Source organism: Agelaius phoeniceus, chromosome 4, assembly GCF_051311805.1.
Source record: "Agelaius phoeniceus isolate bAgePho1 chromosome 4, bAgePho1.hap1, whole genome shotgun sequence".
Classification (NCBI taxonomy): Eukaryota; Metazoa; Chordata; class Aves; order Passeriformes; family Icteridae; genus Agelaius; species Agelaius phoeniceus.
In genome coordinates this window covers 47,366,732-47,381,677 of record NC_135268.1, presented here as the reverse complement: position 1 = coordinate 47,381,677, position 14,946 = coordinate 47,366,732, and the positions used below count along the sequence as shown (strand labels likewise).

The window sequence follows — 14,946 nt, the reverse complement described above, 5'->3', positions numbered from 1 at the left end:
TGGTCTCGGGAGTTACGAACCGAAGTCAAACCTGGGCTGAATCAGCAGACGATCCTTTGATTTCAGAGGGAAAACTTATCATTTGTGGCACGGGAGGAATTTATCTCTCTGGTTTGCTCGCAACACGCCACATTCCCGGAGCTGCTGAGCCGGGCGCGGGCTGGACCTGCGGGGCAGGAGCCATTGGGTTCCCGGACGGCCCCTCTGGGCCATATTCTCCGGAGCCGGCCGGTCTCTGATGGAGCCCCGAGGCAGCCGCGGTGCCCCTGCCGGGCTCGGAGCCGCTCCCGCGGGCTCCGGTGCCCTCTAGTGTCGCGGGGGCGGTGGCACTGCCCGGCGCCCCCGGCCGGCGCCCCGGAGGTGCCCGCGGTGCGGCGGCGCTGCCCCCCGCCCGTCGGTGCCGCGGCGGGGCCGGGGCTCCCCGCCCGGGGCCCGGGTGCGGAGCGCGGAGCCGGGCGGCAGCGAGGGGCCAGGCGGGGAACAGCCCCTTTCCCCCTTGCTTTGCCTCGCCCCTAAATTTCCTTCAGCCTGCTTCTGGACCAGAGCGGGCTGTTTATTCTGTCGCAGTCAAAAAAGTCAGGGCGGGAGCAAAAGGAAAAACAAAGTCTGTTTTTTCAAAGAGTAAGGCTTCCACGGCTGTTTTGGCATCTTCTAATGTCGAGAGCCAAACGCAACAATGAAAGCAAAACAGCTCGACGTCGTGGCAGCAGCGGCCTCGGTGGGAAAACGACGGGCATGGGGAAGGAAAACGACGGGCGCGGGGAACTACCTCAAACAGCCATGTGGCGAATAAAAATAAAGGCTAGGGAGGGCAGGCTGGGCAAAGTTAATTTCTTTTGTCTGGCTGCATGTCCTCCCAGTGACACGGGATCCCTGCTATTCCGAGCCAAATTCTGTTGAACAAACAAAATGAGGGAATCTGTACTCGTGGAAAGATGGAAAGAAAGAAAAATCTAAAAATCTGGTAGGACTGTAAGTGTACACGAGACCCTCCCGCAGCCACAACGCTTTTCCCGGAGGGGCTCGGGCCCTTGGAGTTCCTGTGCTTAGCGCTCCTTCCAGGTGAGGCAGCCCTCACCGCTGGATTCCCTCCCTAGGCGATGGATGTGAGCGCAGATGTGAGGCCGCTGTGCTTTCTCCTTCTCTCGGGGGTTTGAGGGGTCTCTGCTCCGGGCTGTAGCTGCTCCTCACGCAGGGGTTCCTGCTCTAAAAGGTAAAAAGGGGTGACTACTGCTCCGTGCATCGCAGAACGTGGGTAACGATAATCAAAGCCAGACAAGCCTTCCCATCCAGTAAAAAGGCTGCGGCCCCTCAGCGGGGGCTCCCGCGGAGCCCGGGCCGGGGCACCCCCTCTCCCGAGCCTGCCCGGTCCCGCCGGTGGCCACACAAGCCACCTATTAGCTCCTTCAATAGGCTTATCCAGTTAAGCGCTCCCCGGCTCACCCTTGGGAGAGAGCCACAGGAAAGGATTTATTACTTGAAACAAATTGTGATTTCCCCAGGGAGGGGGATGCTGAGCGGGGCAGGGGGGTGAAGGGGCCTCGAAGGCTCCCAGCCCCCCTGGAAGCGTCTGAGAGCGGAGAGACCCGCCCCGCAATAACGCGAGCCGTCGGTGCTCCCGCTGCCCGCGCTCTGCCGGCGCCGCGGGCCCGGGCAGGGGGACACACACCCCATCCCCGCCCAGCCCGGGGGCAGGCTGGCAGCACAAACAGGCCAGAGCGGCTCTAGCCCGGGCGCCGCACTTTGTTTGAGACGCGCAGCTTGCATCTGTTACCACATAAACACAGCTAACGGGATGCTTTATGCTGCAGCCCTTCAGGGGAGGGGAAGGCGGGAGGACAGACGAGAGGTAAAAAAATCCCCCCACCCCCAGCCTGTCCTCTCGCTAACCCCACGTCCCCCTCGCCTCCCTGGACGGGACCCCCCTGCACCACACGGGGCGGGAGGCAGAGCTCAGCAGCCGGCCTGGAGGGTTTATTTTAACTACCACCTCCTCTGCGCGGGAGCAATCCATAGGCGCAGCGCAGAGGGATCGGCCCAGAGCGGGCAGACCCCAGCTCCCGCCGGCTCGGTGCTCGGGCCCTTAGTGTGGGCAAGGGAAAGCTACGTCGGGGAAAGCGTCACCGTTCCCACAAGGGTCCCTGAGCGACGGAACACCTCCGACCCTGTCTCCACAGAGCCGTCGGGCCCCCGCCAGACGGGCCAGACCGGCCTAGCAGGCAGCCTCACCAGTCGCCCAGTTCACAATTTTTATTTTTGGCTGGATCTTGTGAGATCCCAAGTGGAAGCCGTTAACGACCTCTCGATAATGATCGTGACAAAGGCATTATTCAAATGAGGCAGGTAATTGCAACCAGAAGGCACCTCCTCCCCTTTCCTTTTGCTCCTTTCTTTTCAAAAGAGTAATTCTCGCATTACATCCCATCCTGATGATATTTCGCCAGGAATCACCCCGCACGTCGAACCACACACGCTCACACCGGTACATCGCGGCCCGAGCCCTGCAGGATCGCCCCGGCCCTTGGGCAGCTGATGCTCATCTTCGAGGGGTTTAAATTTGCGAGAGCCCGCAGCTCTGATCCAAGTCATGATAAAGCATTTCCCTCCGCAGATTAAGGGATTCAGGATGCTGGGTGCGCTCGCCCTCTCAGATGGAGAGTTCCAGGGTGCGGTGTGGGGTTTTTTCTCCTGTGTTGTTGGTTTGGTTTAGCTTTTTTTCTTTTTTTTTTTTTCTTTCTGTTTTTTTGACTCGCTGGGAGCCTGTTGTTTATTCACAAGCATTACGGTATCCTGTTAGCATTCCGACCAGGGGCTGCTCATAGATCTGACTCCGATGATTTCCTGGAGGAACATGTGGAAGCAATAGCGGGGTTGTGCACTCACCCGAGCCGAGGACGCGCTAGGGGCGGGCGTGCAAAGGGCCGGGAGCGCCCTGAGAGCCCAGGCAGGGCTACCTCAGCCCTGAGCGCGCATCCTTGGGAGGTGGTTCTCCTTTCTGCCTCTGTTCTCTTCGGGGCATCTTCGTTTCAGAGGCTGAACTCTCCCTCGCTTAGGAAAGAAAAAAACCACTGGGTCCTGGCTCTTAACTTCGAGAACGAACTTTTGTTTAATACTAAATGGGAGAAAGAGGTGCGGGTGGTGGTGGTGCTGGGCTGGGGAAGGGAAGAAAAAAAAGGGAGAAGCCCCGGCCCAGGGGCAGCTGGGGGCCCGTGCCCTGCCCAGAAGGCAGGCGGCGGGCAGGGACCCGCTCGGCTCGCTCGGCTCCGTTCCTGGGGCTGCAGTGCCCCCTCTCCCGCGGCCGCCGCATCGCCGCGCCCCGCCGGCCGCGCTCGCCGCGCTCCGCACGAAGCCTGCAGCCAAAGGGCGGCGAGGGCAGCTCCCCGGCAGCCCCTCGGCCACCCCTTATCGCCCGCGATAGCGACGGCCAACAAAGCAGAGATAGCCAGCGCTGGTTCCCCGGCGGGGATCAAAGCTCCGTCTGGAGCTGTTCAAACAGGACGGGCTCGGACGTGCGCTGCCCGCGCCTCCGCCGGCACCTCCGGCCCTGGCCGTGTCCCTGCCTCGGTTATTACTGGGCTCTGTTTGAGCAGGGCAAAGCGAAGGCAGAGACGAAGAGAAGAGTGTTCTCGGTCCCGTCGGAGCTGCGGGTTTTGGGGAGGCTGACTCCTGGCGAAGGTTACCTTTCGTTGTGTCTTTCATTCATAAATGCTAGTGATTCGTCTCTCCCCCCGTCTCTCTGTGCCTCCTGGTCCTGGCTGGCTCACGGCCGTCCGTCCAGCTTTCTAGCCCGAACCCCAGCTCAGCGGTGTACAAAGGACACGAGGAAGCCGCGAATTCGTTTCCAAATCAAACTCCCCATCCATAAACTCACGCTGTAAGCGTGGACATCGAGCCCGGCGCCCGAGCCACCGTCCTGGAGGGTCTAAGGAGGGAAGACTCATTCATGAAATTTGGGAGCACTCTGAGTTTTCATGAAAGTTTTTTGGGTCTTTTTTTTTTTTTTTTCTTTCTTTCTTTCTTTTTTTTTTTTTTTTTTATTTTCTCCCCCTGCCGTGCAAAACTCCCCGCTTCCCCCTTTCCTCCCCCTCGCCCCTGCCATATGGCCAGCCTCCCCCTCCCCTGCGAGGCTCCTGAAATCTGGAGGCAGAGACTGGCCCCCCTGCCTGCGTAAGAGCCTCCCGCCGGCGCGCCCGCCTCCGGCCGCGGGGCTGGGGGCGCCGGGCGAGCCAGCAGCTCTTATTCTGAAGGGAGCGGAGGGGGGCTTCATTTCCTGACAGCTATTTACTTAAAGCAAATGATTAGTTTTGGAAGGATGGTCTATAACATTGAATCAATTACGGGACGCGGTTTGTGAGACCATTACAGTCGGATCGGGAGAGAGGGCGAGCGAGAGGGAAAGAGCGCGGCTGAGCAGGGAAAGTCACAAAAGACGTGGACATATTTTGGATGTTTTACAATCTGCAGGATTGGGGCTGCGGGTTGTAAAGGAGAAGGTAAGAGGTGCGGGGCATTTTCCCCACCTTTTTCTCCTTTTTTTTGCACCTTTTCTCCCGCGGTTTTTTCCTCGTTTATTTCATCAGGTTTTCTTTATTTATTTGTTGGGGGTTTTCTTATTTTTTTTTCCCTTGTTTTTTTTTTTTTTTTTTTTCTTTTCTTTCTTTTTTTTCTTTTCCCCCGATGCTCTGAGCCGAGCGGAGGGGTTCCTGTCGCGGGGCGCAGGCGGCGGGCGCTGGTGACCCCGCGGAGGGGAGCGGGGGAGCAGCGCTGCGCCGCGCCGGCCGTCGGGGTGCGGCGGCGAGCAGCGCGGGCAGCGCTAATGACAAACACATTGGGACGGCGGCGGCCACCGCGCCGCATTCCTGCCGCGGGGGCGGGAGCGACCCGCCGGGGCTCCGCGGGCAGCGGCAGTGCCCGCCCCAGGGGGGAAAGCGGGGACGCGCACCGACCGAGTAAGCGGCTCCGTCTCTTCTCGCATCCCTCGCTTCCTTCACCCCGCTGCTCTCCCGTCCCTTCCCCCACCCTTTGTTTTTCACCACCTTCTCTCCTTTAGATCCCCTTTCTCACCTCGCTCCCCCTGACCCGGTAGCCTAAAATGCCCCGAGATCCCGAGCGGAGGCACACACACAACCCCCGAAAGGCGACCCGACCTCCATCCTTGCGCGCCCCGTCTTTTTTTTTTTTTTTTTTATTTAAGTGTCTCGGTGAAAGGGAAGATGCTGAATTTAGACAGGGCTGGTACCTGGAGCCTTTCCAGCCTGCAGCCCCTCTCTCGACGGGAATGCCAGCCCTGCCGTATGCCCTGCCGGACTGCTGGACCCCACTGCCTCCTACCCCGGGAAGGGCAAAGTCTTCGCGGCCACCTTTTGGATTTTGTCAAGCGCAGAGTTGCAAACTTGCCAGCCTCTGCCAGGCTGGAGTCCCCTGGAAAAGTCCTAGGAGCAAGTAGGAAATGGCTTTTTGGCTGTCCGCGGCATTGCTCAACATTTTTGGACGCGGATCCCATAGCTCAGGAACCGTTCCAGAGAACAGGACTTGGACAGCTTTTTCTGGAGCCAGCAGCGACAGATCTAGCAAGGCAGCAGCAGCAGTCCCAGGGCACAGCTGCCAGCCCCCAGGGCTCGTCCGCACCCCGTCGGGGAGGCGGCTGCGGACCAGAGGCGGGAGCGATGCCCTGGCCCCCACCAGTGCCGGGGGCACGTTCCCAGCGCCCCTCGACGGTGTTCTCGGCGCGTCTCTTGCCAGTGTTGGAGCTCCCTAGCGCTCCTGCGGGGCCCAAGTCTGCACGCCCGGAGAAGGCAGCGCATCGCCTCGGCCCTGATGGGAACCTACGAACCCATTCCCGGGGCTGCGGGCGCATGGCTCCCTCTTGGTCCAGCGGCTCCCGGGGGGCACAGCCTCTGTCCCCCGCCGGGACTCCCGCCCCTCTCCAGACCCCGCACCCCGGGGCTTCGTGCTTCGCTTGACGGAGGGGGCTGGAGAAGAAGCGTCGGGTCGTAGCACCAGCTCCCTAGGGAAACACGTCTGTGCGCTGCTCCCGTCCGTCTCCCCTGTCCCGCTTTTTCTTTTCCCCGGCCACCCCGCATTAAGAAAAAAAAAGTAGTCTCTCCAGCTTGGCAAAAGCTTCCCTATTGTTTCCCAGACAAACAGTGAAGTGTCTGGGAGCTGCCACCTCCGCTAGGTTTGCTCGGTGTCCCGGGCAGCCTTTGATGTGCAGCGGCTCCGGCCGTCGGGCTGCGCCGGGGGAGGGCGGACCGAGGGGAGCCGCGGCAGCGCCGCTGTCCCGCTCCCCGGGGGCTGCGCCCGGGCTCCCCACGGGCCCGCAGGGTCTGTCGGGCGCCTACAGCCTGATGGGTGCTGGAGGGTGTGAAGGGAACTTGCCCGCATCATCCACACGCCAGTCCCGACCGGCTGCAGGCGGCCGCTGTCTCCCCGACGGGACGCACCGGGGGAAGCGGGACGGCTTGCTGCCCTCTCGACGTCTCCCAGGGCCGAGGTAGAGCCCAGCTGGAGTCCCAGCTCGGCTGACTAAGCTCTGTGTCCTTAGATGGGACAAGACACGGGATCAAAGCAAGGAGACAGGCATCAAAGATTTCTCTCTCATCGTCTTATCAAAATCTGAGCTGTGGAGATCCGACTTTTAACTCTGTGTGTAGAAACGCTAGGAAAAGATCTCCCAGCAAGGGACTCCGGTTTTAGCTTCTAGTTAACAATGAGTGTTTTAGAACGGCCCTCAGCGAAACAGTGGTTTAGCCAACCTCAAAGCTTGGGGAAAAAAAGTTTGCAGAAAAATGAGACCTCACAAAACACTGGGATTTAGGAGTCCAGGAGCAAACCAGCTCTCTCAGCCTGCAGGCAGTCTGCTGCTGCTTTTAAATGAGATCCCTTGTTCTGGTGCTCCTCTTCAGGCACCGAGGGGCAGGAGGTGTGCCAGCCCAGCTGCCGTCGGGTACTGGGGCCATCTTTGCTGTTACCAGTTTGTTGATGTATGGGAAATCTTCATGTGGCTCTGAGGGTAATACATAGGTATTAGGTTTCAAGAAAGCAGGAAGTAATAAATATTTTAATAAAATACCACTCTACTACAGCATTGGGCTAGGATTGAAGTAAAGTATATATAGACAGAAAGCCTTGCTTAGCCCAGACCTCACAGATTATTTCCAGCTATACCTATTGGTCTAAAAAGGAAGCTGAAATCTGTAACTTTACAACATCCTTGCCTTGTTTGCTTATTTCATCATTACTACAATTGTACCTACTTTTGTACATGAACTCTAAAATTTTTAATAGAAGATGTTTCCTTTTTTACCTTTGAAGACTTAAAGACAAAGGAATGACTTCTGAGAGGTGATTTTTCCTGGTGGTGGTGAGAATTGTTGCTAATTAAAAAAAAAAAAAACGAAAAAAACAAGAAAGCAAATGATCCTTTCTCTCCCTTATGCCTTGCTCTCCTGCTTGACTCATCTCTTTCAAGCCTATGAAGCTTTGTGTGGGTGCCCGAGGGAAAAGTTTGCAATAGCTAGGCTTCCTAGCTCTTGTGGTCAACTGAGATGGATATTTTTTCCACACAGTGCTTCTCAGCACTTGAATTGGGATCTGAGGTGTTTTTTGATTTGATTCTGAGAACCTAAGGGAGATAGGAAGATATATTACTTGGAAGTGCCAGCTGGTTTGTTTGTTTTTTTCTTTATCCGCCTGTTTTCAGGGACAGTCTGGAAAACCCTCCTTGGATCAAGTGGGAAAATTTAGGCTTTGCAATTCCCCCACCACCCTTAACTCCTAAACCGAGGGACTCTGTCCTGGAGGGTTAGGCTGAAGAATTGGGACTGACTAGAAGGCTCCTTGGGAGGCAGCCTCACTGTGTCCTGTAGAGCACAAAGTACTCAGCAGGAGACCAGCACTGGGCTACCCTTGATGCATGGCTATTCCTTGGGTTTTTCTTGATGCATAGTTTTCCGATGTACAGGCTATGCTGGATTCAAGTATTTGTAAAGGGCCATGGAACAAGCCTCATTTTGGGAGAATATTTATGCCAGTCTTTTTCATTGAAGAGCTTTGAGCCTTTCCCCAGCAAAACCCATCAGACCCACATGTTAGCGCTGCAGGGCAGCGCTGCTCTTGTGGAGAGTTGAGTTTGCAGTTTGGCAACTGAGGACCAAGAAATGTTTCAGAAGGTCCTGTCTGAACATTTACATTCAGCTGGTGACATATACCACAAGAAAGAAATGTCTTTTCTTGGGCTGGCCTTAGCTCTTCCTGGAAAAGATCAGCTTTACCAGAAGGACAGACTGCCACTGACAAAATCACGACTGAAATTACCCAGCCCTCTCACAACAAGGATAATCATATCATTACGTGCCAAGATTTACAATCCAAATACTCTCCTATCACTTAAGTAAATACAGAGAAAATGGGACCAGGGTTGCTGTGTTGTTGGGGTTTGGATTTTTTTGTTGGTTTTTTGTTTGTTTTTTTGGGGGTTTAGGTTGCGTTTTTTGTTTTTGGATGTTGTTGCTGGATTTTTTGTTTTGTTGGTTTTGCTTCGTTTCGTTTCTTTAATCAGATGAAATTCAAAATGTAGGAATTTTGAATTTTAAGGTGATCCGGGAGAGCCAGTTTAGGCGGCTCCGTTGGAGACCAGCGCTGCCTTTTTCAGGACGAGATGCGTCCGGTTAGTGCGGATCAACATTGCCATCCTGCGGCCGCCACCGCGAACTTCAGTGGCGGGGCGGGAATCAGCCCAGCAGCCCCCGGCGCTCGGGAGATGGGCTGTTCTCTGCCTTGAAAGAGGTGTTCGGTTGATTCACAGCAGTATGAAAACAGCATTTACCCGTGGCTCTTCTCGGTCCCCCTCCGCTCTTTTTCTTTAGGTCACGCAGAGCACTCACCTAGGAATATCGTAATTTTCTAAGCATGCAATTTCCATTGAGTTTCTGAACACTGTTTTTACCTTGTCTTTTGTGGCACAGTCAATGAAACCTTTCTTTATAGGAAGCCAGTGCTTGGCAGTTAGTGTATGGAAAATTGACTCCTGACTGATAACAGCTCTTTAGAATTAGCTTTCTAACTTTCTTTTTTTTTTTTTTTTTTTTTTTTTTTTTTTTTTTTTTCTTTTTTCTTTTCTTTTCTTTTTTTTTTCCCCAGAACCTTTCAAAATCTGTGTAAATTCAATGACTGTCCAACCCGGGGCAAACACCTGCAAAGAGTTTGGCAAATCTGCCAGTGCATTACCTTGCTTTTACTATACACACCCACACTCCTGTTTTAGCTAGCAATGTCCTAAGTATGCAAGAAAACAAGGTTTGCTCAAACTCACATTGTATATGTTGTGCTAATTCTGGGTTTCAGCTTGCATAAACCTACTGGCTTCAGCAAGGCTACACCAAGTTATGGATTGATAGGCCAGTGTTAGGAACTGAACCTGAGGTATTTGTCCAGGGCTGAGATTTGGATAGCTGGGGACAAAGACAACTGGCCTGCCATTAGGAAGGTAAAGGAGCTAAAAATGTAATTATAGAAACCTAGGATAGGTGTACCTGCTTGATGTTGTGGGAATGAGTAAAATCTCGTGCCCGTAAGTGTGAAATGGTGCCTGTGTTAAACCTCGAGCCCGGCATGGATGTGTGAGGGTATGCTGGTGATGGTCCCGGCATTCTTAAGTCGAATGCGTGATGTAACTGAATTCAAACAGGTTTTGAACACGAGTGATGTGAATCCTTAGTACATTATCCTGTCTTTCACAGCGAAGAAGTGTTGCTCTGGTCTTGATGAGATTAACGGGTCATTGGGGAAAGATCAAAGCTCTGGGTTGCGAAAGAAGAGCCAGATGGAGAAAGCAAATTTAGTTAAGTCCTTGTGTTTTTAAACTGCAATGCTACAATGAGACACTCATTGATTTCAGTGTCAGCCCAGCCAAGACAGCAAGTTCAAAGCAGCACTTTGGAAATGCCATCACCTGTATTTCCATCGTTGGGCTTCGGTCCTCACTTACACACACAGCTCTGCAACAAGTCCACTTCAGCACAGCTTCTGGTGTGCAAGAGATGAACTAGCTTTGTTTTTTCTCCTCCTTTGCTGCATCACTTGCACTGAATAGTCTGGCAAAACAACACAGGAGGGGGAGAGAGTTGCCTTTTCAGTCAGAAAGGGGAGGGAACTTGGCAGAAGTGGTGTAACATTGTCTTGTGGATCTTGGGGGATCAGGAGTCAGATCAATAAAGCAGACCATGGTAAGTCTTTAAAGAGTTACAGAGCGTTACTTTATTAGAAAAAAATGCAGGGTATAAATGTGATAAAAATGAGTAAAGAGGCTGAAAGTGGGGGAACTATTTGATATGCAAGAGTCTGTTATTGATGGGAGAGAGACACATAAACACGTGGCAATTATTGCTAATTGAAGAAGCAGGCAAGATGCCTTGTGTCTGCTGGAACATTGTTAGCTGGATTTCTGATGGTGTCTGTACAAGTTTTTGAGGCAGGTAGTCTTCTAATCCTTCTTCTGAGACCTTTATGTTTGACTATAAAGTTCTTTTGCTCTGCAAAGGGGTGCTATCTGCTCCACCCATTGCAGGAGAAAAGCAGGACTAGATCAGAAACACTTCTTGGCATGTTGTAAGCATTTAGTTCCCATATGGCACTGCCACAGTTGTAATAACTAGATGCACCTACGTGCTTTCATATCTCAGCATCAGGAACTGAATACCAGAGGATGAATAGAAACTCTCCAGAACCTTTGAAAAAAAGTCCCTGTCTTGGCACATCATCCTTTATTTTACTCCTTGGTCAGTGTTTCAAATTAGGGGCTCTTCTGTGCAGTGTTTATTTAATCTGTATTGGATTTGGGCCAAATCCAATTGCTGTTAAAAGTCACCAACAAAGCATCTGTTGGTTTCAATGGGAGCAGGGATTGAGGGTCTTCTCCTTTAGAAATTACCTAGCATGCTGCTAGAGGGTTTTATGTAGAAATGTCATTACAAGGCACAAAAATTACATAGATGCTGATTGCTATTGTTGCCTCTATAAGACAAATGCTTTAGGATTATATGTTTGAAAGCTGAAATAATTGCATGTGATCTATGACTCTCTGCACTGTTAGGGAGAATAATGTTCTATGAATTGCACTGCTGGTGTACAGTCTGTAATGGATTTATTTCATTAGAAAATTTCAGCATGTGTTTTAAATAGCGTGTCTCTCGATCAAGGGAATTCCTGCTAAATAAGCAATAAGCACTATTGTATTACATTGTATTCTGTAAGCTATATATACACATATGTACAATGGCAAAACAAAAATATCACTCAGGGTTGTACTATTTGTAATAAGAGTGGCTTTAAAAATGTACTTTTTTTCCCATAAAAGCTGCTTGCAGCTGAAAGGTCAGAACTTACTGCATGAAGATGTTACATCTTTGATGCTTGTGAGGCTGCTGCCTCTGTGCAGGGGCATTTCTGTGGGCTCAGTCCCAGAGGCTACAGTAGGAGCAGAGCTGCCTGCAGGCTGTTGGAGAGGGGATGCACCAGGCCTTGGCACCTTACACCAGGACTTGGTTCCTTACACCAGGACTTACCTCCTTACACCAGGACTTGGTTCCTTACAGTGCCAGAGGACAGAAGGGGTCGTGGTGTCTCATCTGGCTGTGATCAGTCTGTGGCCACACGCACCTTGTGGCAGTAGGTGGCATGAGTCTCACTGGGCTGTGGCTGTGAACTGGGGTCCCTGGGCCCCTCCTCTTCGTGGCGCTGTGTGGAATGATGGGAAGCTGCACTTGGGTGCTGCAGAAGACTTGGGTCCTGCTAAGACTTATACACTTGTCAGTCCATTAATTGTCTCACTCTTGCCTTCTCCTTTCTGTTTCAGCTGTTGGCAGCTATGGGTACTTACCCACAGGCGTTCCTGATCCTGGGATGTTTTCTCACAGGTAATGTTCCTCAATCCTCTAAGCTTCTCTATCCCAATTCTTCATAAACCCATGTTTACACTCGCTTTCATTCTGCCCACAATAACAAATGCCACATGCTTGCCAGCTGGTTTTTCTGCTTTTTCCCCCCGGTAGGCTATGTCAAGACCTTCTGAGAAGGCAGTACTTTCAGTGGCCCCTGTGGCCGCTCTGTCTCTCCTGAGCTGCCGCAGCCTCCCCCCGAGCGGTGCGGGTGTGCGAGCGCACTGCGCTGCGCCTGGGTGGGCTCCCTGCATCCTCCCCCGCCCAGCATCTCGGCTTTGCTGCACCAGCGGGGATGGCAGGGCAGGGCTGGCTGGGCCACAGCCTGCCAAATATAGAAAGGGCCCCTAGAGCAAGGTAACTCTGGGCAGGAGTGGAAAATGATTTCAAAGACAGTCTGGATTCCTGGTGCCGGTTTAGTGCAGAGAGTGCCAACTTCACTCAGTGGGCCTAGGTGCTTGTTTATTGTACAGGTCATTTGGGAGACTGAAACCACAAACATATTTCCTTGGTGAGTTCCTCATTTTGTAGGGTTTGGATCCTCTAATTTTCCTTCTGAGAGTTGGACCTGCACCAACCCACCTGCAAATTAGCTAGACTTGCAAATCTGAGCCTGGAACTGGAGATTGCATCTGGAAACCAGTTCCATCTACAACATCTAGTTCAGTGAATTGCAGTTTTATTTGGCTACAAGCCTTCTGTACATTTTGGCTAGAGGTAGACCTGATGTACAAGCTCCTGCTCTGGCCCTTTGCAGAAACCGAAGTCAGATGTAAAATGCAGGTTTTAGTCTTGGGAAGTGGTTTCCAAATTTCAGCTATGAGCTTGCTTGAAAGCTGACAGGACTGCTGGTTTGGTGAGCACGGCTGTAAGAAGGTGTGAAATGCCTGTGACTCAGCAGCCAGGGTGTGGAATTCGCTGGTCTGCAGCAGAGCTGTGTACAGCTTAGGGCTGGAAAGCTGTGCCGTGGATTGGGAGCTATCTCTAACTTCACCTCTGTCTGTCTTTCACCTCTTGATTTGACAAACAGAAGTCAGCAAGCAAACACTTAACATTTCAAAGGAAAGCCATTTGCTATTCCTCGGGCAAAGCTTTGGCTTTTAACAAGGGCAAATTTCCTGGGACATCAGCAGGTCTGAAGCAGTCAGAAAAGAAAGCTATTCTGACCCTCTCTGCTTCCTTTCACCTCCCTGTGCTGAGGCTGTTTTGTGTATTGACGTGCTGTTTATTTGTGTCTTTTTGCAGGACCATTCCTAACATTTTGCCAGCTTCCTCTGCCAACTATTGTTCCCAATAGGAATGAAATGGTGGTACAGCTGTATTCCAATTTCACACTCAAGTGCTCTGGAGACAGCGAAGTGAGCTGGCAGTACCCAGTGACCGAGGGAAACCACAGGATAGACATCAGACACGAAGAGAACAACAGCGGCCTCTTCGTGACAGTGCTGGAAGTAGGGAATGCTTCGGCCGCCCACACGGGCCAGTATGTCTGCTACTATAACCACACACAGGTGGAGGATGGCGAGGTGGAAGGCAAGGACATCTACATCTATGTGCCTGGTAAGCAGGGGATGCCACAGCCACAGCTGTGCCTGGGGCTTGGGGTGGGAGAGGTGAACCAGGGATGTTCAGAAGAGGTGTGGTGCTGGTGGCAATTTACTGCCCGAGGAAGAGAAATAACCCCAGGGTTAAATCATGTATAAATCAAGACCAGGCCCTGTAAATCTATGGATATGTTCTTCTTTCTTTCTATTGGTTTTCACTCTTTGATAAGAGTTTGAGTTCTCGAGAAGAGTGATGAACTTTAGAGCTGAGGTCTTCTGACCACCAGGGGGCTGGAAAGCAGACCTTGGTGGCCAGGTCAGCTCATCTGTGGGAGTATGTCCAGCCTTCAGGCTTGCCTGGCTCCCATATGGGGATTAACAGAAATTCCAGGCTTTTCAGGGGGCACTTGGGTGGCTATCTTGGGATGTGTACTGACAAAACCGATGTATGTACTGACCAAACCAAAGTATGATACTAAAGCTGCTGCCAGATGAGGAAGGCCATATCCTGTTCTTGACCTGAATTAGGCTTTAACTGAGAACTGGAAAAAGCTCATGTGTGGACAGGGCCTGGGAAGTGTAAAGCATTGGAGATGTCCTAGAGGTGACTGTCAGAGGGAAGGGAAAGAAGTGTTCTTGCTGGCCAGTCTGACACAAGATTAAACACATAGTGCTACTGTGCAGTGCCCTGTAATTTTCAAAGCAAACACAGCCTTCCCAGGCCCTGCGTTGCATTTCTCTTTAGTGGTGAAAAAACTGTTGGACTCAGAAGAAATGGCACCCCTTCTTTTTGGAAGTGCCTATTTCCAGCTTTGCCCTCCCACCCCCTTGTTCTGACTGGAAATCAGCTTAAGGGCTTTCCACAATCTCTCTGGGATGAGAATCTTTATTGTCATAGCTGAGATAGGCACCAAAGGCTGAGCCACGACTGACTGCTCCTGTAAAGCCCTGTCTGGATGTTTCCTCAGCACTGGCAGGGCTTCAGGGGGTGAGGGTCACAACTGCAGGGCCAGAAGAGATCAAGCCACTGGATTTGCAGCAAATATATTGAACAGGGAACAAAAGAGTGGAGAAGAGATTGCAGATCATCCTGCGAAACTGCAGCGTGTTCTGAAGGAGTGATGTCTGCAATGGCAAGGAAGATTCTGGAAGAGCAAAAAGCCAGGAGGCAATAAAAGGACTTGTTTTAAGGGCTATTTTGCAGTGGCATTAAGTTTCTGCTGTTGACAGTGTGTGTGATTCAAGGACAGTGATCCTTCCAAGGCTTTCTCTCCATTTGCCACAACAAATGTAAAGTGTTTGCCTTCATTCTTGAAGCAAGATATTTCAGCAGAGCAGGATACTGCCAGCTTTGGCACATATATCTCAATATCCAAGCAGCTCTAACCAAATTGCCAGAAGATGTTGTTTATGTTAAGCAGTCATGCAATTCACCCAGTGGAGGAATATAAAGGCAAGAGCTGGAA

The 14,946-nt window shown here is 52.1% G+C and overlaps 1 protein-coding gene across 1 annotated transcript in view; it reads left to right on the top strand.

Annotated features, from left to right (window-relative positions):
* Positions 1 to 4,240: 4,240 nt before the first annotated feature.
* PDGFRA (platelet derived growth factor receptor alpha) overlaps positions 4,241 to 14,946 on the top strand; it is a 34,438-nt gene continuing 23,732 nt past the window's right edge. Inside the window, exons 1-3 of the mRNA XM_054632750.2 lie at positions 4,241 to 4,493; positions 11,855 to 11,915; positions 13,182 to 13,496. Of these exons, the coding sequence (XP_054488725.2) occupies positions 11,867 to 11,915; positions 13,182 to 13,496 (364 nt within the window). The 5' untranslated portion in view covers positions 4,241 to 4,493; positions 11,855 to 11,866. The remainder of the gene's footprint in view (positions 4,494 to 11,854; positions 11,916 to 13,181; positions 13,497 to 14,946) is intronic.